Genomic DNA, 23080 nt, shown 5'->3' on the forward strand with positions numbered 1-23080 from the left:
AACAGTCTTTACAAGTGAGGTCAGGGGTCAAACATGAGGTCACGTCACATTTTGGTGCCATCACCTTTTCTGAAAGGAAGACTCAGTTTTAATTTGACGACCATCTCTCTGTGCTCTACTGTTTTATTTGTTTTAATGGAAATATACAATATAAGAAGTTGGAGTTACATCATTTTCCTATCGTGCCATTAAAAGTTATGCTTTTAAAAATTCTGTTATACAAAATTTATAGTGTATTGAATTGTTTTGTCACTAGCTTGAGTTTGTTAGAGTACTACTGTCAAAGATTAGAAAAGATGATGCTTCCCTGTTTGACTGGTTCCTTCTGCCTCCTGCTCTCTGCAGCTGCTGCAGTCTGACAGTAACTTATTCCAGCCTGCAGGTAAACACAGTACATCTCTCTCTCTCTCTCTCTCTCTCTCTCTCTCTCTCTCTCTTTCTCTCTCTCTCTCTGACACTTCATTTCCATTGTGATATATGACTTATATGTTAAACCCCCCCCCTCCATTTATTTTCAACAGATTCATGCTGCCATAACCCAAACCTCCCTCCCATCCGTGCACCACAGATGAAGGGGGCTGATATGAGAGCAGGTTGGGCCTGCCTGCAGCCCCGATGCCGTCTCAGTTTGCGTGGTGCATCTGTGCGTGACTCTGCTGACAAAAGGAGTGACAAGCGGCGGGGTCATGAGGGCGGCCTCATGGGTAAAGGTATGTACTTTCTGACAACATTTCTCCGTCTCTGAAAGGTCCCCCCGTCCCCCTGTAGAGACACGCCAACCACTGGAACATTATTAACATTCTTACAGATGCCCCTCTGCTGGAGCCCACGCTGAGAGTGATCGTTTTGGATCATAGTGACAGATTTGCCCTCGTCACAGTTTAGGAAAGTAAATGTTCCTGACAGCTCAGAGAGGCTCCCCTTACCGGCACAGGGTTACCTGTGTCCCCCTGCTATTCACGCAGGTATATGCGGGCACCTTTGCTGTCTTTGCATACCTCGCACACATTTAGTTCGAGGGTCTAAATGGACCTGGATTTGACCTTTGACCCTTCGTTGTACAGCAAACCATGGATTTCTCTAAATAAGCTTTAAATATCTGCCTTGCATTTCTTTCCTCAGTGTCATTTTACTGCACCAGTGGAGCAGATACATGTGTAAGATCATGTTGTGTGATTCCAGTGCAAACTGTCAGGCAGAATACGGTGCACTTTTTGTGTGCGTGCGTTTCTAGAAGAACAAAAGCATCATTTCAGGAGAAGTCGTTTGTTACCTCACTCTTTGTTTCATCGTTTCCTGCAATAAAAACATCAGTTTTAACAGTCGACTAAAAAACCAACACTAAAGACTTTCAGGATTCAGTGTCTCTGTGCTCAGTCACTGTTCAAACATACATTCATAAAATACAAAGGAAAGTATGTTTGAAACACATTTACTCACATTCCTGAGTGAAGCTGTGTTCACATGGGGTTGACAGGTGACGATGGGTTCATATTTAGATGTTTGTCATGTGACAAAAACTGATCTGTCACATGACAAACCTCAGACAACTATCAGCAGCATCAGTTCAGATCGATTGTTTAATTTTTCTTTTTATCCAGTGACGTTTGGGCCATGATGCTCATCGGACATGTGACTGACATGTGACTGTCTCCATCACTTACACATGTGATTTTAACCAGTGTCAGACGGCGTTCAACTTTCTCTGTCGATTTATTTATTTATTTATTTTAATGCCACATTTTCACCGTGTGCTGATTATTGTGTGTGACATGTGACTGTTCAGTCCAGTCAGCCAATCAGACGCTTCACTGATTGGCTGCTCAGATACTCAGATGCTCTGCCAGGTGTTACGAAATTGATTCCCCAAAGAGAACTGCTCACAGCCGTAACACTTTTACACTGTCTGACTATGTCTTTCAAATTGTTCACACAGTTTTGATGAAACTTGCGTATTTGTTCATGTAAAAAATATATTTAAGTCTAAACAAAAAACAGGAGAGTGAACGTGGATTTATTGATGAGCCTGAGGCTCTTCAACCAATCACTCATCAGCTGAGTTAGCCTTGTAACACGTGGACGCCCCATGTGAGAGTCACAGGTAGATATAGATCTGAGAGCAGAGACGGGACAGAGATAAGTCAACGCTCCTGTACCTGCCTTCCTCTGTTTAGCCTGGAGCTTCTTCTCTCCACCAAACACCGTGACACAACACTGGATGGTGGGCGTACAGAGTGAACGACTGTCACCCAGAGTTCGTATCCACTGTCCTATCTGAGACCACAGTCTCGTTATAACATGAAAAGGAATTCATTTGGACGGTGACACAGGTTTGACTTTAAAACGTGAAATGAAATCATCCTTTTTCCAGATATTTCTTCACTTTATTTTTTTTAGAAAATGTACAATGACCCCAATGTTTGAAATGACTTTATAAGACAGATGTTTTTACACACGGTCACTGTGAACTGAGTGTGTGGGCCCCTGAAAAGAGCCCACAGTACAGTACAGCTGTGTGAAGTGTGAAGCACCTGTACAGCTTCCTAATGTATGTTATCTCAGTGTTACATAACAGGCAGGTTTGGTCTTGTGTTTATCTCGTTTCATCTGGTGCCAGGCCTCCTGTAGCCTCCGCGGTGTTACCATCGATACCCTCCCACCTCTGATTGGGCGATTGTGTTATCAGTGGGGCCCAGGAGACAGCCTGCTGCACTGATGGAGTGACAAGAAGCTTCCACTTCCACAATTTAAAAAAACAGTCTGTGGCACACACCTCACCACCGCGAGTCAGGTGATGAATCCAACATGTTTTCATGCTCATGTGACCACAGCTGGCTTTTCAGAGAGATCTGATACATCTCTATGTGAGGTTCGTTCATCTACCAGCAAATGCATGACTTTTTAAAAGCATTTTTATGATTTTGCTGGTGTGGAGTTCGATTTCAATGCCTTCTACACCATTCGACAGTTTCATCTGATGTTTTATAAAGAAAATAGAAATAAGCTGTACCCAAAACCGTCCTTTGCACAAGTTTTCCCACATTCTTCCAGGCTGTAAAACTCTCCCCGGAGGGGTTTTAAGAAAATAAGGATTACACCTTGTGGTTATTTAGAACAGATGCCCCCGAGGGTGAACCGACATCTGTAGCTGCTGATCTGGAAATACCTTAGATGTCCTGGGATCGAACCCCATTTGATTGTCCTGAGTGTTTACAGGAGGTGTGATGAGAAGATGAGAAGACGTCCATCACTGTCCCTCCTGCTGGAGAAGGTATTTAATGCATACTGAGTACAGGTATAAATAGCAGAGTTTTCCCTCTGCAGGATTAGACCCTCACATTGTTTTCACAGTTTTTGTGCATAAATTAACGGCTGGAATCACTGATTCGCAGGATTCGATGGGTTCAGTCGACCGATCCATCCACTCCATCGTCCAAACATTACATCTAAAGCACTAACACGTGGTATAGGAACAACATTACTGCAACACTTACGATGGAATTGAAAGCATTTTAGGAATAAGAAAAGTATTATCTACAATCTGACGTGCACGAGACTCACACAAGACTCCAACTGTTTCCTCAGCTGACAAAGCTCTGGAATGACAGTGATTCTCTGCATCTCTCTGGCATTAAACAGAAAAAACAATCCATCACATCACAACATCCAGCAGGAGTCTAAGACCACCATTTCAAATGGACTAAACAGGACTAAACAGAAGGATAGGATAACAAATGAGTAAACAGAGCCCAGTAAACAGTTGTTAAAAAAAAAAAAAAAAAAAAAACATTGATATTTAAAGAATAATTCCATTTCATTACGACTTGCAGCAGCATGTGCTCCGGTGTCTGTGTGAGGTTGTTACACGCAAATGTTCAGGTAAATAACAGTGAAAATGGAAAATGTGATGTTGAAACAACAAGTGCACAAGTTTCCCAAACTGGGAGAAAATAAAAATATAAACATCCATAAAGTTGAAAAGTTGTGCCTTATAATGTGAGATCTTGCTTGTGCATGTGATTTAGACATTTGTCCTCAGTATCTGCAGTGATTCAGGTGTAAATCTATTCATCTTTACTGTGTTTTATACTGTTACTGTTGCTGTACTTATTGATGGATGTGCTGTTCATACTTAAAGTTTTATTTGTGTTTATTTTCTGTTGTCATTTTCAATAACTGAATCTCTTTTATATTTGATTTGTTCACTTATAAAGTTGCTGTTGATATAAACACTTCTGTTCACTGGCTGATGAAATACGTAAGAATGAACTGCAACAGTTTGCTGAGTCACACGTTTAAATTTGGAGACAAACTTTCTTTATCATTTTTACTAAGAAATTCTTTTTTACCAGTTTTGTTTGTTTTTGTTTGTTTTTTAACCCACATCCACATCACAGTGTTTTCTGTGTGTGGTGCAGATTTAATTTGTTTACATCACCTGTTTTCAGTCGGAGCTTCATGATGGCGCCGTCCTCGTCTGATTTCTAACATGATTTCAAGCCCTCGACTCTGTTTTCTAACCAGACTTTCCTCGTTTCATTGACTTCACAGGACATATCAATCACCAGACAAATGCACAATCAACTGAGAGGTCAGAGGTCACTGTTGCCCGTCAGCTTTCCTGCAAGACCGCACAGGTACGTTACCTAAGGTGTCCCTGTCTCACTGGTTGGTTGAATGTACACCTGTGGACTTTTACATGGCCAGAGTTTGAAGTGGTTCAGTGTGAGAACCTGAGTTTGACTGGAAGGCTTGTTGATTGAAGTGAAACCTGTAACTCTAACTGCTGCGATGAAGTGATGAGGAACGAGCTCAGGAGAGAAAACAGGATGAGACTTGTCTGCACTGAAGGCCTCCCGGCCTCAAGTCGAACTTTTAAGTTCCGTTAAAGTTATTTGTCAAAAGATTTTAAAGATTTCCTTCAAAAACAAAACCACACCTGCATGAATCAACTGTTCATGGTCCCAGCTGAGTGTGAGCTCAGTCACATAATCTGTGATAAATTAAAAATAGCAATATTACTTCAAAGACGATGATGCGTTAAAAGTTACAAAGAAAACTGCCATTACCAATAACACACTAACTTTTATTACATCACTGATCAGCATTATGGAATTATAAATGTTTAGCAATACATAAAATATACAAATAAAAATATTAAAATAGAGTAATAATGATGACTAAAAATGCTTAAGAAAAAAAAAAAATAAGTGAAGCCCTGCTGCTCAGGTTTAAGGTACCAACCATAAACCATAATAGCTCTGAAAACACTGAAATGATAATTGTTGATGATTGATTTATATATTTATATACACATTATGTACGTGTATATATATCTATAAAATATACTGATTGGTGGCTTTTCAGTGAAGATGAGAAAAGGTTAGAATGTGTAGTTTTATCTTTTGTCTCACAGGACAACCTGAGGCAGGACGCAGTGCGGGTCAGGCTGACTTGGGAGCAGGACAGACAGGATGCCGGGAGGACAGACAGGATGTCGGGAGGATAGACAGGCCTTTTCTGTCACTGCAGAGTTCATGGCTTCTCTTTGACGCCTGTGATAACAAGTGGTAATAGCTGAAATTCCCCAAAATCACAACAGCATTCCTGGCAGGCCGTTCACCTTTCTGAAGAAAAGTCTCCACTGATGGGCGACGCCGATACAGGTGTGAGTGACATCTCTTATCGAGCTTTACAGGAGGAGGAGGGGGAGGAGGAGGAGGAGGTACACAGTAGTATCCCTTACCTCCACCACCCCCAACCTGTGCTACAGTCATTGAGGCTGTACTGTCTTATCACAGTCTTCCCCTGTCGCCTGTGGGCTCTCCTCAAAGGCACCACCACGCCCGCATCCTTTTCTCCATTGTGACTGTGAAAGGCACAGTAAATGGTCTATGCTGTTGTGGTTTCCTCAGAGACCTGAGTAAACAATTCACTGAGGGCAGCAAATAGTGCGTAAAGGATACGGCTGCCGTTATTTCTTCTTTCTGTTTTAATCAACAAAACCACAGAAAAGTCTGATGCCAACAATGAACTCATGTTACTCACAGACTGTACGTCCTTACGGACCTTCTCTGATTGGTCAGTGAGTCTGTGTCACAGGAGCCTTTGACAGCTCCTCTCCACATTTCTATTTCATTTTATTTTATTTTTATTTTTCAGAAGATGTTCAGTCAGTCCTTGTTGTTTTCCAATTCCATATTTTTTATTGTGTTGTCACAGATTTTGAATCATCTGACTTCCAGCTCTGGTTATATGGCATTAGAAGCCGTCAGGTGTAGCTGCTCAGCTGCTGATGCCTCAGGTCTTGTACTGCTCAAACCACTAACAGATATTTCCAAAAGACACAACTGTTTCTGGATTAATTCCTCTGATAAGGTGAGCTCAAACACCTCTGACTACCTTAAAGAGTACAGTAGGACAGGGGTGGAGCTAAAAGTGCCACTGCCTTATTTGTGGAGGAGGCAGGTCCCGGAGGTGTGACCCAGCAGAACAAAAAACATGTAAGACAGCTCTTGTATCTGTCTGTGAGCTTCTTCTCCCACCTCCTCACACACACACACACACACACTCACACTCACCCACACCCGCACCAACCTCCTGTCTCTGCACTGAGGACACCCCTGGGTGTGTGTGAGAGAGACAGTGTGCGTCTAACTTTCCGTGCTGGATCTTTAATCCCTTTCATCCCCTACTCCAGCAGCGAGCCTCATTAAGCCTTGCCTCGTCTCGTCTCACTGGGAAGAAAGCATGGCAGACGGAGCGTCCACCAACATGCGGCTGAAGCTGCCGATCACCTGCTTCATCCTGGAGATCATCCTCATCATCCTCTTCGGTGTGCTGGTGCAGTACGACAAAGAGACGGATGCAAGGGAATGGCATAACGAGAGCCACTCTAACTATGAGAACGACTTCTACTACCGCTACCCAAGTGAGTGTCCTGTGGATGTGTGGAGATTCAGTGTCAGAGGTTACTGTGAGGGTCAGAGGTCAAAGTGCTGACTCCCAGTCTGTGCCTGAATTTGACTAACAGAAGGTTTCTCAAAGACCAGTGGTAACAACTTGTATGTTTGTTGTATGTAGCGTTGCTTTAACTTCATGGTAGTGGGTTCTTTAATGAGAATTTTGCATATTGTGATGGTTAAGGAAGGTGTTTAATTAGTCAGAAAACTACAACCCCCAGGTTGCCACTCAACCTCCCCCTGCTTCTGCAGGACATGCGACCAGTGAGGAATGACAAATAACAGAAGCCAACAAAGGTGTAAAAACAACTCAGAAAGTCTTAGATCAAGTTTCTCAAAAGTCTTAGATTTAGACTGTGAGTCTGTATTCAGACTAATTCTGCTGATAATGCAGGCCGCCATGTTTTTACCGTGCAGTGCAAAAGCTGTTGAGACGTGTCCTGTAACCAACTTTATTAGATTAGTGAAGTGACCCAGAGAAAGTCACGTCTCAGGTGTTTCTGAGCTGCCTTCTGTATCTTCACTACACTGATGCACAGGTGATGATGTGTGTGTGTGTGTTGTTTTTAGACTGATCCCAGAAGCGTCCTTAAGTCAACAGCAGGCTGTGTTTGAGAGTCAACAGTGCACTGTTAGAGAGACGTTAGAGGCTAGAGAGAAGATAAAACCTATAAAGGAAATATTATGACAGGATGGATTTGATTTAAAGATATGAACGAATGCAATCCAACAATGATGTAAGAGCAAGTTATAATAATCAAAGCTAAAAAAAAAAAAGTACATTAAATCAGGGAGCGGTAGATTTTTCACACCTGTGCCATCCAAAAACAAAAAGAGAGGAAGTACCAAATATTGCACTCATTTTGTCATTTTTGTGTTTTTGGTTTTTGGGTGTGGTCTCAAGCATGTGTTTCCTCTTTAGCCTTAAAAAAAATCATTTTACTGTAACTTTGCAGTTTTTGTTTTTAGTGATGATCAACAAAACTCACCAACCAAATCTCACCCTCGTTTACACGCTCGCTCTGTGATTTTTACAGACCTGTGAGTATAATGTGCTTGCATGCTGCCCCATCTCATTTGCATATTAAAAACGTTCAGATTTTTGTCGAAGTTTTCACAGCATTAGCTCATCTGGGAAATGTGGTATTCTGTGTAAAAGGAGGACAAGCTGCTGAGCTGCAGCGTTTCCCTAATTGGATGGGGCCCTATTCTTTGTGAGAGGACATTTCATAAAGATGTCTTCCAGTCCGCTGCTGTCCCACAGAAGCTGATCCAGTGATCGTTAATTTCCTGATTTATATGGACTGATGGTGTAGAAAAAAAGGCTTTTGCTTTCAGAGACCACAAGCCACTGATCACAGCCTGCAAAATGCTCATTACTGCTTCCATAAAACAGCTTTTCTATCCACTGACACTGACACTGCACTCAAAACCTAAAGCCGTTTTTCAGTCTTATGTTTGAATTTTAAATGGCAGGAAAAAATGTTTAGGGGATTAAATTATTACTTCAGGGCATCATTTATACTGAGCTCTGTCTCCTAACCGTTATGTTTACTGTATATTCTACTATTTTGCAAGAGCAAATTTTGAAAACACATGATAATCATGAAAAGACATAAACGTCCCCCGTCTTAACCCTAACCTAACTCTAACCACATGAGAGATGTAAGATATGAACTCCACTCCGTGATGTGACAGTCCAGTGTTTTGATCACCCTGACCACAGGACTTTGTAGGCTGGAAAAAAAAAAAAAAACATTGCACACATTCCATCCAGCATTTTCTGTTCACAAAAAATATTTAATTGTACATAAATGTAATTTCTAGGTGACGGTGTCTCTTTTCAGTGTTTTCCGTTTCTTGTATTTCCATTTCGGGTCGTACAGATTAGATTCCATGACATGACTGAGATTTCGTTCTGTAATTCACTGAGCCACTCATTACTTCACAATTCCACCTTAACAAATCAATCTAAAGTAACATGACACAGGCCTGGAGGGCGTGTCTTAACAAGTAAATTTATGGAGTATTTCCAGTTTCCCAGTATTGGATGTTGTGCACTTTTCAGGCCACACGACTTTAAACACACAGACACAATATGCATCTAACAAGTGGAAATAAAACAATCTCCTTCTTTATCCTCCCAAATTAAACGGAAGGCTACATAAAGCTGATAGCTTAAGAAATCAAGAAATGTTTTTCACTCATAATAGAAATATTTGAATCAAAATAATTATTAGCACTAACAGACACTGAAAATTACGCAACTTAACCAAACAACTTGCAACAGCAAGTTTCTCAAAGTCCACAGGCAGCAGGCAGCAGGAGTGATATCCACAGGCTAATGAGCGCTGAGTTTACAGAATGACTCTGGTACATGAACAAATGTGGTGAGGCCTAAATCCCCAGGGGGGTTTCTCTGGCATTCTTCAGCATATTGGCAGCATTTTGGCGCTTAGAGGAAGAGTGTCAAAGGCAGCGAGAATGTACAAGAGCTAGCATCAGCGGCAGCAGCAGAGTCGAGTTTGTATGGTTTGTAAGGGTTTGTAGCTTAAAGCTAAACTTTGCTACACAGAACTCAAGTGAGTTTTCTTAATGTTTTGGGTTGTAACATGCTTGACAGATAGTTTGGTAACATATTAGAGCAGAGTGGCTGGGGGAAGGTGAGAGCTGTTGTCAGTTCCTGGAACTAACTGTGCTGTTGTCCCCACCCTCTTCATGTTAGTCACTGAACTGTTCACCTTAATGTAGCATCTCACCTGAACGTGATCTAACCTGCTGGGCTCTGTCACCCTGAAGCTTCCAGCATGTTTAAATGTGACCATTTTCACTGTCCATTGATTTATCAAAACGTCGTCTACTCAGGCTAAAAACACTAAACACAGACTCTTTAACTTATTTAACCCCACTATACTTTTCCAGCAGCTTTGTGGGGACCAATAAGCTGGACCCAAGGTTAAATGAGAGGTAAGACTTGGTTTCAGGGCTCAGGTCAGAGTCAGGTTTAGGTTAGTGCTGAGGTAAGGGTTGGGTTTAGGTATTCAGTGAGGGTGGTTAAGGTTGGAACAGTGGGCTACAGAATGCAGTACGGGTCCCCACAAATAGCTTAAAACAAGTGTGTGTGTATTGTATTGTGTGAGCTTCAGTATAAAATGCAACAGAAGGTCGGATTAGACCCGAAACCTGAAATTCAGGTTCAAAGCTGAAAATGTGAAAATGATTTGTGAGACATGAGAAAGAGTCTTTTTAACGACTGAAACTTTCCAAAGGAAGAAAGAAGAAAGAAAGAAACTTTTTTCAGCTGAATAAAAAGTTAGTTACTTTGGCGTTATGCCACTAACCCTGTCACCGTTTCACAAAGTTCAAATCCAAATCAATCAATCAGTCTCTGTAAATACAGCAGGGGGTTAACAGGCCAAACAGAAGTCATTTGCTTCTGGGCCTGATATACATGCGTCTGAAGTGCCCTCCAGCAAATACCTATCCACTCCCAGGGACGCTGCTCTGTGTCAAAGCGTGATGTGTAACTTGTGTTCTGTGCCTCAGTGTGACCTGTGGCGTGACCACGTATGAAAGCATGTTAAATGGGAATTTCCAAGACTGCCCAATCCTACAACCCTGCAGCAGGCGTGGCTGTAGACAGTCATTATCATATTATTATATAATATTTTATTGTTCGTGGTTCTTGTCCTTTTGAGAACCTCAACTCTCATCCTAAGAAGTTCTGATATGACAACGTCACGCTACTTTCACCGTCTCAGACCTGAGAGGGCAACAGACTGTCTGAGGTTAGATAAATAAGAGCAGAGAGTAAAGGTCCATCAGATTTAGTAGCTTCAGATCATCTTTAACCTGACACCTTCACTGTCACGGGAGTTGAAACAGAAGATCACCTTCATGTTTCAGTGCTGTGTATACACAACCTGCATTCTCCATCCTTACTGCACGCCTGGAAGAACCTGCACAATAAACAGACGAGCTCACACTCTGCAGGGCAGCTACAGGGCAGGACACACAGACATCTGACTGATGTTTTACTTTAGTCTGAGGCAGGATCATGTGCATCTTATAAATCCACTGTTTGTTGGTGGTCATGAAGTCGATGTATCGTCTGTTCTATATGTTCGTGTGAGATAAGGATGATAATACAGCTGAAAACATGCCTCCCCTTCAGATCACCTGAAGGTGAACGGGACAGGCTGGTGATGAAAGACGCTGTCCTGTGGCTGCCTGAGACGTCACACATTTGTTCCTTACAGCAGAGAAACTTTCATTTTAAAGTATCTGTAATTCAAAGATATGATCAGCGGGAATTCTCTCCTCTTATTCTCGCTGCGCGTATCTGGGCCAAAATGCCAACGGGGACGCTGGCAACACCCCCAGCCCGGCCATGCCAAATAACGGTCACCATGGCGACAGCAGCCACAGCACGGTGCACAGGACATATTGTGTGGGGCAGTTTAGGACAAACAACAAGAACTGTGAGAACCCAGAAACTGAAGGGTGGAGGGAAACAATGTGAGATGGACCGTGAGTCATTTCACACATCGAAGTAATGAGTTTCTAAACATTAATATCAATATAAGAAAAAAGCATCTCACTTTCAGTTCCTCAGAGTCACACTGCAGGGACCTGAGTCACAGCCGAACCTGAAGCTAATCAAAGCTTATGTAACTGTGCTCATTCACAGAAAAGGCTGCTTTCAATGACAAAGCCCCGAAGAGACGCAGTTGTTGGCAGTGATCAGCTGCTTTTGTTGATAGAGGCTTTTCAGGAGCAGATATGAAGTTGATCTAAACGACGGTGTCTTCTCTGAGGGTGCTGCTGAGCTCGTTCCTGCACCTTTGTTTTTCATCTTTAACAATAAGAACTTCTTATGTTTAAGTTTAAAATCAAAACAGAGAAGGGGCAGTTTGTAAAGGTTCTACAACAGTTAGTAAAAATAAGTATAATCATTTACAATTGTAAACACTTTGATCGGATTTTAAAAATTACATGTGTTATATGTTACTGTAGAGTTACATCAAAGACAGTTGGAGGTGTAATGATTATTGACTTAATCAGTGGATCTGAATGTTTTAAGCCCAAATGCTTGATTTTTTTTTCGTCTTCAGATGCTCAGATGAGAGGATATGCTGCTTTTCTCAGTTTTATGTCACTGAAAATGGAACATCTTTGGCTTTTGGACTGTTGGTCAGACAAAATGATCAATCGGAAAACGTCACATTGGGAACAATTCTCCTTACAGATCAAACATTTTTTAAAAAAAGAAAGTGATTGACAGATTAACCGATGATGAAAATAACAGTGATAACACCTAAAATTAGGTGGGTGTAAGGTGTAATCTTCTGATGTAGTCTAGTAACTTGAAAGTTTTGGGTCGATTATAAATTAAAAATTCAGTTTTCAAGGTAGGAAAGGAAGGTGAGATCATCAGAAGCAACACCTGGAAAGAGTTCAGTGTTGTCTGCATAGCAATGACAATTAGCGATTGATAAGACCAAAATCAGCTTGGTGCTGTGCCCTAAACATTTTTTCAACCTACAATAAGATAAATCAGAGATCCAGAAATACAAGATTCATGCTCAGAATCCAACTGAAACTTCTCAAATGCTGTGTTTTGTAAAAAAAAAAAAAAACAAACACAGATAATGACAGTCTTTTCTACATTGTGCAGGTTTCCAGGACGTCCATGTCATGATCTTCATTGGTTTCGGCTTCCTCATGACCTTCCTGCAGCGATACGGCTTCAGCAGCGTGGGCTTCAACTTCCTGATTGCAGCCTTCGCCCTGCAGTGGGCAACGCTCATGCAGGGCTTCTTCCATGGTATGCACGGAGGCAAGATCCACATCGGAGTGGAGAGGTATGTGTGAACCATGCATGTATGAAAGCACACACACACACACACACACATAGACAATATACTGGATGTGCAAAATGTGTAATCGACTTCCATTTACTCTCAGTCCTCTTAATTACAAGAGTCACATAAATAAATATAAATACAGACTCACAAAAATCTTTTTTTTAAATTTTACACACATTATCATTCAGTAATAAATTTAATGTTGTTGTCATTTACAACATTTTCTTCATGAACTAAATCACAAACACAAACATGAAATTTGCAAAGGAGAAAAAAAAAGCAGCACCTCTGACAGAAAAGTATAAACTCTGTATTGTTATGTTTTCCATGCCTGCTGCAGGTTACTGTGCTAATGTCTTTTTTTTTTTTTTTTTTTAACTTTGTCTCTTTCAGTATGATCAATGCTGATTTCTGCACTGGCTCTGTGCTCATCTCATTTGGGGCTGTCCTGGGTAAAACCAGCCCGGTCCAGCTGCTGATCATGGCGATGTTCGAGGTCACGCTGTTCGCTGTCAATGAGTTCATCCTGCTCACTGCTCTGGGGGTGAGTTACGGATAACAGGTGTAGTTGTAATTACCTGAAGCTGATGTGACATTTTTTTATGATTATTATAAGGAATGCAGCGCAAACCAGAACATCAACGACCAATCTGTGCAGAGGGTCGGAAACCTCAGGCTGAAGCTTCTGACTGAAGCTGTGCACTGACTTTGTTTCAGGCTAAAGATGCCGGAGGCTCCATGACCATCCACACATTTGGGGCCTACTTCGGCCTGATGGTGACTCGAATCCTGTACCGACCCAACCTGGAAAAGAGCAAACACAGGAACGGCTCAGTCTATCACTCTGACCTGTTCGCTATGATCGGTAAATATCTTGCAAAGTTGGACCTTTCTTTCTCAAACAAAAATACTTCCAGTGCTCAGAGGAGTCAGAGGAGTGATTCCACCCAGGCTAAGAATCTTTGCTTGTGCTGCCATCTAGTGGTTACTACATGCCCTGTCAACTGGCGGTGGCTTACTGTGTCTCAAAAAGAGACTGAAGGATCACAGATTTTATTTGTCACCGATGTTTTGAACACACTTGCTTTTTTCAAGGCCTGAAAGACTTTTAAGGAAATCTTAATCCTAAGACGGCAGAGAGCAAAGCACCTTCTCTGACTATACTTGAGATTTACCCAAAGGAAAGTCTGATGTCCTCATCAAAACCTACTTTAACCAACTGCAAGTGCTCTTTTCAGAGAATGATGGACTCTACAGTGCTGGTCTTGTCTTTTCTCATCAGATAAAATCTCACAGACTGGCACTTTGCGGTTGCACTTGAACCATTAATTGTGAAGTTCCCACGACAGTGTTCCATTTAACAGCGTCTGTAGAGATAAATCAAACAAATGTCGTCCTTTTTGTTGTAAATCCATTCAGGTACCCTCTACCTGTGGATGTTCTGGCCCAGCTTCAATTCTGCCATCACGGCTCACGGAGACGACCAGCACCGCACAGCCCTGAACACCTACTACTCCCTGGCAGCCTGCACTCTGTCCACCTACGCCATGTCCGCCATCACAGAACACAACGGAAAGCTGGACATGGTGAGGACACAGGATTGTCATTGCTGAGGTGGAGTGTGGTTTTCCAAATCAAACCAAGGACAAAAAGTAGTAAATCAAAATAAATCATAAATCATAAATAAAACTCAACAGAAGTGAAGGTTATCAGCAGATAAAATAAAAACTCAGAAGTAATAAAAAAGAATCAGAGAACCAGGTTTCTGTAACGTCCTGACTTCCTGTCAGCAGGGCGGGTCTCAGCTTATCAGGGTTTGAAACTCATGACAGAGTCGCTCATAAGATAACAGCTGATGAGTGGATCACGTGGAGGTGCGTTTAAGCTGTGGATAAGTCACATGTCTCGGCGCTGTCAAACTCAGCTGTCAGCAGCAAGTCAGCCTGAAATCAAGATGGGACATTCCTGCAGTGATGGTAATCAAACCTGAGTCAGTGCAGTGGCTCGACAAAGGGAGTGGACATACCATTTATCCTGCTGAGAGCTAGACAAGCTAATCTGTCATGCATTCCACCTGTTTGCTGCCACGAATCCACGTGGTGTGACAGAGACGGCGGTGCCACAGAGTTTCTGCTGCTCACTTCAGAAACTCGAACACATCGAATCCTCTGATTTTTCAACTTGCTCCCTCCACACGTGTGCTGCTTTGGCAAACCGCAGCCCTCCACCTCCCAAAACACACATCAGCGCAGTACGCTGTTTGCGTTTTACTGTGTGTGCTTTGTTGTACTTGTGACCACACCTGCCTTCGCCTGGCAGTTTTTATTAAATTTAATGTGAAGTTAAAGATGATGCTGATTTTTAAGTTTAACATTCAAAGTTGGCAAATAATCATTGTTTATTCACTCTGCTTCACCAGGATTTTAGAAACATGGTTTTCTCCTCTTTTCATGTTTGGATTTTTCTACTTTACTTGTACTGTTGTACTTTCTGTACATTTTATTTCTCAACATTAAGGTTTAAATTATATTTCAAATCCTTCTCTGCGCAGCCAGTAGTAAAATTTTGGTGGGGATATACTTTTGTTGTGATATCTCAGGATTAAAGTGTGTTTCACTGATGCAGGATTACAGGTTCCTCTGCATCTGCAAAGTTCTTCAAAGTAGCATTTAAAATCTTTTGTGCTCTTCAGGTCCACATCCAAAATGCTGCCCTGGCCGGCGGAGTCGCAGCGGGAACGGCTGGTGAAATGATGCTGACACCGTTTGGCTCCATGATTGTCGGTTTCCTGGCGGGCATTATCTCTGTCCTGGGCTTCAAGTACCTCTCAGTAAGGATAATTCAGCATCTTACGTTATATGGTGAAGATACTGTTCACCTGAGAGGCGGAGCTGTGGGGAAAAGACAAACACAGGACTCTGAACCATCTGTTTTCATCTCATCAGTAAAAAAAAAACACCTGTCAGTGCTCTCAGTTGTTTCTGCTGTCACGTAGCTGACTGTAATCAGACCTAATACAGTCCACCAGTCACTGAAGAGAGATCACAGTTAAATATCACAGAGAATGCAGTTAAGTCGTGATCAGCACGGTCTCTTCCTCTTCTCCTCCTTTCAGCCCATCCTGGAGTCAAAGCTCAAGATCCAAGACACCTGCGGGGTTCACAACCTGCACGGCATGCCCGGCATCCTGGGCGCTGTCGTGGGAGCAGTTACTGCTGCTCTGGCAACCGTGGACATTTATGGAGACGGGTAAACATTTGATTTGTGCCGTCGTAGCCATAAAACACCTGATTCATGTTATCCCAGGCTTTTTTCCTGAGTCACATCTGTGGATCTGTGAAAACCACCCAGCAGTGTTAAACCTCAGCTGACTTGTTGTCCTTTTCCTCTCTGTGTGTTTCAGGATGGAAGACGTGTTCCCTGACGTGGCCAGCGGAGACATCACTGCGTCTTTCCAGGGCGTTCGTCAGGCCATTTCCCTCGCTGTCACCCTGGGCATGGCCCTGCTGGGAGGGCTTATTGTCGGTAGGTCAACTCAACAACACAGCCTTTAGTTGTTTTTCAAAACAACAGCGAACACTATAGTCCCAACTATACTACACTCAAAAACCCTCCTTCGGCGGGTTCGACTGTATTTATATGCTGTAGCACGTTCTGTGACAAGTCAAGTGCGCTTTTAACAAAAACATGCATCTGCAAATATCCCCCCACCCAAAGTAAGTGACCTGCTCTCTCCTCGTGTGTTAGGCTTCATTTTGAAGCTTCCCATCTTCGGAGCTCCTCCTGACGCCATCTGCTTTGAGGACAGCATCTACTGGGAGGTGAGTCTGACTAAAGGAGACAGCAGTGCTTTATTTTTGCAGGCTGGGATTTCTGAATGATTTCCCACAAATTTTCCATTCCAATTTTCCAGTAATTGCAGTTAATTAATAACCATGAGGGTCTTTAGTCAGAGCAAAACAGGAAGTGAAGTGAAGTGAAAGCTGAAGTATCATTATTAGACTTTCCTGGTATAGAAGAGAGAGAATTTAAATTTGACAAAAGTATTTAAATCCATATGATCAACGACTGTGACGCTGCTAAGGCAGTAGCGCTGTTTGACCACCAGGTGGAGCAAATGCACCACCACACCACTGGACAAACCAGGTGGGTCACAGGGACAGAAACCCTCCTGGTTGATGTCACACTGAACTGACGTCATGTTCATTTGCCCACGATGCAATGTGCAACACGAGTGTTGTTCGTCATGCTTTTGATTTTGTGTTTACATGAGCGGTGCACGTTCTGTACATATCTGCGTTGTGTTCATTCAGTAGAACCAGGTGCAGAGAGGTTTTTCTAACTCTGTATTCATAAATACACAGAATATGAGCCTGAGTTTAAGAGATTAAAGATAAATGAAGATAAAATGTCCAGATGCTGAACAAATATAACGCTTTGAAATTATTCCTGCCACTTGTACTGTAATATTTTATTGATTCTTTATCATCTGCTGGAAGAAATTACATCAAATAATAAGTAATTCACTGCTTTTGTTTTCCATCCTTGACTCCAATTTGGTCTTTATCTATTTTTATCTTTTTGATAAATACATGAGAAAGAAAACAAAGGACAAACACTACGTGCAACATTTCAGAGATTTAGTCGAACAGAAAACTGAAGGATGTTTGAGACCAGATGAGGCCGTGAAAGTCTCAGCTATCTGTTTCTGTCTCAGGTTCCTGGAGACGAGCCGAGTCATGACGACCAGCTGACCACCGTGAGGACGGAGGAGTCTGAGAAGCTCAACAGCTAAACACACGCACACACACACACACACACACACACACACACACACACACACACACACACACACACACACACACACACACACACATGCTGAGGTTTTAACATCCTAGCACTTGAGTATCACACCCTGTAGGTGTTATACAAAAAAAAAAAAAATTTTAAGTACCCACATTGTGCTCATGTCAGCTGCCAAACGTTTGTTTCTATGAGCAAAAACTCACAAATGCACATTTTTCATTCTGAAGAAAAACACAAATCACAGTTTACTGAGAGCTTTGACCACTAGAGGCTGATCTAGAGCTATGCTGCCCTGTGCCACAGGCCTGTGAAAAGGCTGCAGAGGAAAATGATGTGTCTGGAAGCTGATGTCTAATTGTCAAGGCCACAACATGGTGACAGAATTTAATCTCCACATCCAGTTCAAACCAAAGACAGAATCCTTCAGAGCCAGAAACCATTTAACAGACACAGCCTGGGAAACACATTTTCGTAGTAAACCAATTTTTATTTTTACTATTTTCTTTATCTTAAAGGATTTTCATGCAAAACAATGCATGGACATAATGATGTTTTTTTATGTATGTGTTATCTCCTAATAGTTCAGGTTTGGGATTTTCTGTGATTTTATTTTTCATATTAAACTGTATATGATTAATTAGAAGAGAAATATTACTGTTGGTTCAGTTTTATCTTGACATTGTTTGTTGGACCTTCAGACAAAACTCCACAGATTTTTAGATTAGCCTAAATTTATTTGGCAACAGCTGCCTTCACTGTTTGACCCAAAATTTCTGTGAATTGAAAGAATTTTGAAACGCAAAATTGAATTTGTGAACTTTTCGCACAATAAACTGTTCAAATGTCCTGTGTCTCATTTAAAGTCTAAGATTAAACAATGACATCCAGTCAGTGATCATCTTAAATCACAAATCAGCATCAAAATGAACAGAAAAATGACATTTTCAGGAAAGAATCAGTCAGTTTCTGCCTTTTTCTCGCAGGAGTCTGTTACTGTTCAGAGAAACGAGTGGCAATGCAATCAAGTCTCTGCTTGTTATGATGAAGGCCAGTCGTCATTAGTCCTGAAGGATTAATGACTGTGTAGCAATCATGGTGGAAGGGGTTAATGCCTCCAATCCAGATGGGGTTTGTCTCTGCGTAATTAACACACTTTCACTTTCGAGGATCAAACAGCCAAAGAAAGCGGGCGTCCTTGTTAGATATGGTCTCCTCAGGGCCTGAGTATGAGGGGTGATTAATGCCACTGAGGAGGAGGAGGAGGAAGATGAAGAGACAGAAGCATCATCATCAACAAATTACTCTTAAATGGACATTTTAGGAAAACAGTTTCAGGGCCTATGTTGGCAGATGGTACGACTTCAGGATACATCAAGACACAACAATTTTATAAAACACACAAACCACTGAGATCACCACAACTTAGTTTGAGTGACAGCAGTTTCTCTGATGGACTCACAGCACTGTGAATGCTCTCCTCGTAAATGTTTGATTCATCACCACAGAAAATGTGCTTTAAACCTTCCTCCAGAGATCCCAGTAGGAGAAGAGAAGACTGATGTCACTGAAATACTTTTTCTTTATTCAAGCAAAAATACAAAACGAAATCTAATCACTGTCACTCTCTGCAGTTCTGGTCAGGGTGTCATTAACCCTGTGCCTATAGAGCTCATCATGTTGCCAGTAACACTTTGTTCACAGCCGTTTCCGTTAACCAGCCTTCTCCTGAAGTTTGTCGCCACAGACTCTTAGCTCACTATATTTTATATTAAATTCTCTTTTTGTCGGTGTCTTGGGACTGAATGGGTTTGTTTTTCAGCTAACCCATTATCCCTTAATGATGTCCTTCCTTTTCGCCTGCCTCTCTTTGGCATTAATTGCCCCTCATATCGTGGGCCCCTTGCAGGCTGCAGGGGCCTCGTCTGACCCCCCCCTCCACCCGGTCCAGTGATGGTACCTCTGCGTGAACAGGCGCCGCAGCCTTTTCCCAGGAATGAGAAGACAGGTGGACAGCTGTTTACTGAATAGGCGCTCATACTGAAGAGCTTAATTGAGCTTCATAGGGCTAATTAAAATGCAGAGAAAAATAATCATGATTATGGTAATTATTCTATTGTCTAATAGGTCTTCTGGAGATGTGCTTGTTTGGCATCATACCTGAAATATGTTAAAGACACTGAAAAGTAAAAATAGAAATCTTTTTGTGGTCTTCCAGTCGGTACCACACGTATCATTATGTGAGATGAAATTATCATGTTAATTTTTTTTCATTTCTGTTGCTTAATATGAATTCTGATGCAACCTGGTATAATAACTACATAATGATATGTAATTAAAAGCTGCAGAACAAATTGTCTGTGAGTTTGACCCAAAGGATCATTTGGGATGAAGGTATGAGAACAACTTTACGTAACCGCACTCGTTCTTATGATTTGTAACCTAATTTTTATAACTCATTTAACTTCTAAACACAATCTTAACACAAAGATGAGCGATTAAAAATCCTCTTAACTGGCTGCAGGGTCACAGATTGAGGACGGAGGTCTCAGAAGACAGTCAGCAAGGATCAGTGACTATATCAACTTTTATTTTGAAATCTAGGCTTCATTTATTTAATTTATTTAATCATGTTGTAACCAAGTTTATTGGAAAAAAAAAAAAAGAAACTTCCAGAGAGTGTAACTACAGTGAAACAGGTTTTGTAAAATCGTGGTTTTACCCGATGATACTGTGATTTTACATGATTCCCCACTTTCTTTAAAATATCACAGGAAAATTCGAGAGGCCGCGTTACACTCCTGACAGAATCACTTCTCTTCTCTACATGTGGCCTTTGAGCAAGGCACGTCATGGGAATGGTGCTGATCAGCGCCTCAGGCTACACGGGCTTGTTCTAAGCAGCTGTAGCCTCCTGTGGCTTCGTGTCCTCAGCGCGGCTCTGGAGGCGAACATAATGGGTTAATAGGCTCCCTCAGGACCTCCTGGTCCCCTGTGGGAGCCCTCGCAGCCCTGTGGAGGCCGTAATGGGCCGAGGCTAAAACCACCATGTCATCTGACATGCTGACAGCACATCAGAGCCGGATACGGTTAACACTCATTTGTACTGAAATGCATCTTTTCATCACAATAGGTGGAAATTATTGTGATGCGTGTAGATGCGACCAGATTTCAAAGGTTTAGCTTAATGCAATATGTGTGGCAACAATGAATGAGTTTGTGTTGCAGTAAATTCAGTAGTGATGTACACAGAAATATAGCAGAGTAAAAAGTCGAAAATCCTGCAGCAGTGGAATAAAACTTCATGTACTTTTGAGTAAATCTACCGTGTAACTTCACATCTCTGTGTCTCCTTCACATAAGACAAGTGATGATCTTCTGATTGCATTATTATTCCACGTGCTTCTGTTTTTGCTGAGATCCTTCACAGCAAAATTCTCAGTGTAAATTGCACTCAGAGTATAAATATCAACACTTTGGTGGTGCATCTGGAAGCGCGCTCTCATCAGAGTTGATTTTACACTCGTCACAGTTTTGAACATTTACCCTAAAAGCTGTTCCAACTCTCCAATCAACACTTGTCAACTCCGAATTATCATCACTAAAAAAAATTCGGGAATCTGAAAATATTTCTGCGTGGTTCAGGATGCACAGGCAGCAGCGACGGACTGAAAACAGACTGTGAAACATTCTGTGGAGGAAAAATAAAACCAGAGGCCACGTTCTGAGGCTTTTTGTTTAGTTCCAGATTATATCCTGGAACAAAGCTGTGGTCGCAGCCCCCTCGTCACTGCTCTGGAAGGAGGCTGCGACTGATGCCAGCTAAGCAGGGTGATGATGGAGCAGGGGTGATGTGTGGGGTGGGGGGGGGGGGGGGGGGGGGGGTTGCTGACTAAATGCAGGAAGTTGTTCAGCTGGAGAGGGTTTCAGATACTTGACTGAGGGGAAATTGCCTTCACTGCTCCACGAGTACTTGGAAGTGCTTCACTTGAATTTCCTCCCTGAAAAATGGCCAGCCGTGTGAATGCCAAATCAACAAAAGTAGTGGCAGTGTTCATTTCGGGCCCACGATTGTTCGCCACTTTCAGAGCTCGCCTGTGGTCGACAAATCCTTCGTGTGAAAGAGTGCAACCTGCCACTCCTGGACCTCCCCTCAAGACAAGCATGAGTGAATATTGATGATGATGATGATGATGGTTAGGGAGATGCATATTAAAATATACACTAAATTTAGTGTTTGTTGAACACAAGTCCCAAATAACAGACAGAGATTTGTTCAAATTGATCACATTATCCTTAACTTCTTACATCGTTTGTGTATTTGTGCTCAGGTTAAAATTGAAGTGTTGAAGATTTTGAATTTGAAGTGTTGATGTTGTCGCCCAGTGGGGACATGGGAACTGTGCAAAAATTATTAGGGGGAAGAGGATGTAAAAAAAATATATATATATATATATTTTTTTTTAAGTTTTTTGAAAGCAGAGGGGAGGGTCTTTTAAAATGTTCTCACCCTGATAAATGTTTTATTTCCATTATCCACAGACCTGAGAAGAGCTGCTGCAGGAGCCCAGTTCGTTTAGTTACTGACGGTGCTAACTGTGTTTGAGATGCACTAATGTTAGTCATAATTTCTAATGTGAAACTGGTTGGATATTCAGGCACAAAGATGTGTTGAAAGATAAAACAAAAAAATGTTGCTGGTGAATCTTTTAACACCAAAATACGTATTTCAGCTAAATTAAAGCCTGAAGGATTCAAATCATCAAAAAAACACATCCAAAGAAACATGAAGTCAAGTTCTGCCACTTTCTTTAATAAGAAGCTTTTCTCAGACCTCATTCTAAGGGTCTCTGTAAGTTTAATTCCTTGTGGTCATTATACTATTGATGTGTCACTCTGTAATTCACACTTCTCTTTATCCTTCCTCAAACTGCATACCGGCCCTGTAATTCTGCCTTAGATGACTAAGCAAACCAAAATTTAAGACCCTTAGAGAGAGAGAGAGAAAAAAGCTTTTGCAATTAGGAAGATCTAAAGAAATCATATTCATCCATTGGCTGAATGACCATTGTGACAGGGAAGGATCACATTTAGGGCAGAATGGTGCAGCCTCTAATCCCAGAGTTCCTGCGAGGTCCCCTGGCTTAGCACCCCGTGCACTAACAAGGCCTCCCACTGGACCCATTACAAGAGGAAAAACCAACAAAGGCAGTTATTACACACTCCTTATGAAAGACACCAGGGGTGAAGGGGGGCAAGCTGGACACCACCGGAACAAAAGAGCACTGACTGACCCCCCTCCCACCACAACCACCCTTCCCCTCACGCCCTTACCTCCACCCTGATTCCCCCCACCAGCCCTCCCGTCCGCCTACTCCACCAAATCAGCCACTTCCACCGCAGGCTTGCCTCCGAGCTGCAGGCATTGTGGAGGTGCGTGACTCGAGG

General features: G+C 42.1%; 1 protein-coding gene across 3 annotated transcripts; it reads left to right on the forward strand.

Annotated features, from left to right (window-relative positions):
- The first annotated feature begins 6549 nt into the window (after positions 1-6549).
- On the forward strand, positions 6550-18481 carry rhbg (Rh family B glycoprotein). 3 transcript variants are annotated; one of them, XM_041044408.1, is made up of 11 exons: positions 6550-6931; positions 12640-12826; positions 13223-13373; positions 13547-13694; positions 14249-14415; positions 15522-15659; positions 15945-16078; positions 16233-16354; positions 16577-16650; positions 17547-17642; positions 17691-18481. In XM_041044408.1, exons 1-10 carry the CDS (start codon positions 6751-6753, stop codon positions 17622-17624), a joined length of 1380 nt encoding a protein of 459 aa, XP_040900342.1. In that variant the 5' UTR covers positions 6550-6750; the 3' UTR covers positions 17625-17642; positions 17691-18481. The 3 variants fall into 3 exon arrangements, with proteins under 3 accessions (XP_040900342.1, XP_040900343.1, XP_040900341.1); XM_041044409.1 differs by having other exon boundaries at positions 17547-17624; XM_041044407.1 differs by having other exon boundaries at positions 6551-6931; positions 17547-17624; positions 17673-18481.
- The last annotated feature ends 4599 nt before the right edge of the window (positions 18482-23080 follow it).

The sequence above is a fragment of the Toxotes jaculatrix genome, chromosome 8 (genome assembly GCF_017976425.1).
Source record: "Toxotes jaculatrix isolate fToxJac2 chromosome 8, fToxJac2.pri, whole genome shotgun sequence".
NCBI classification, from domain to species: Eukaryota; Metazoa; Chordata; class Actinopteri; family Toxotidae; genus Toxotes; species Toxotes jaculatrix.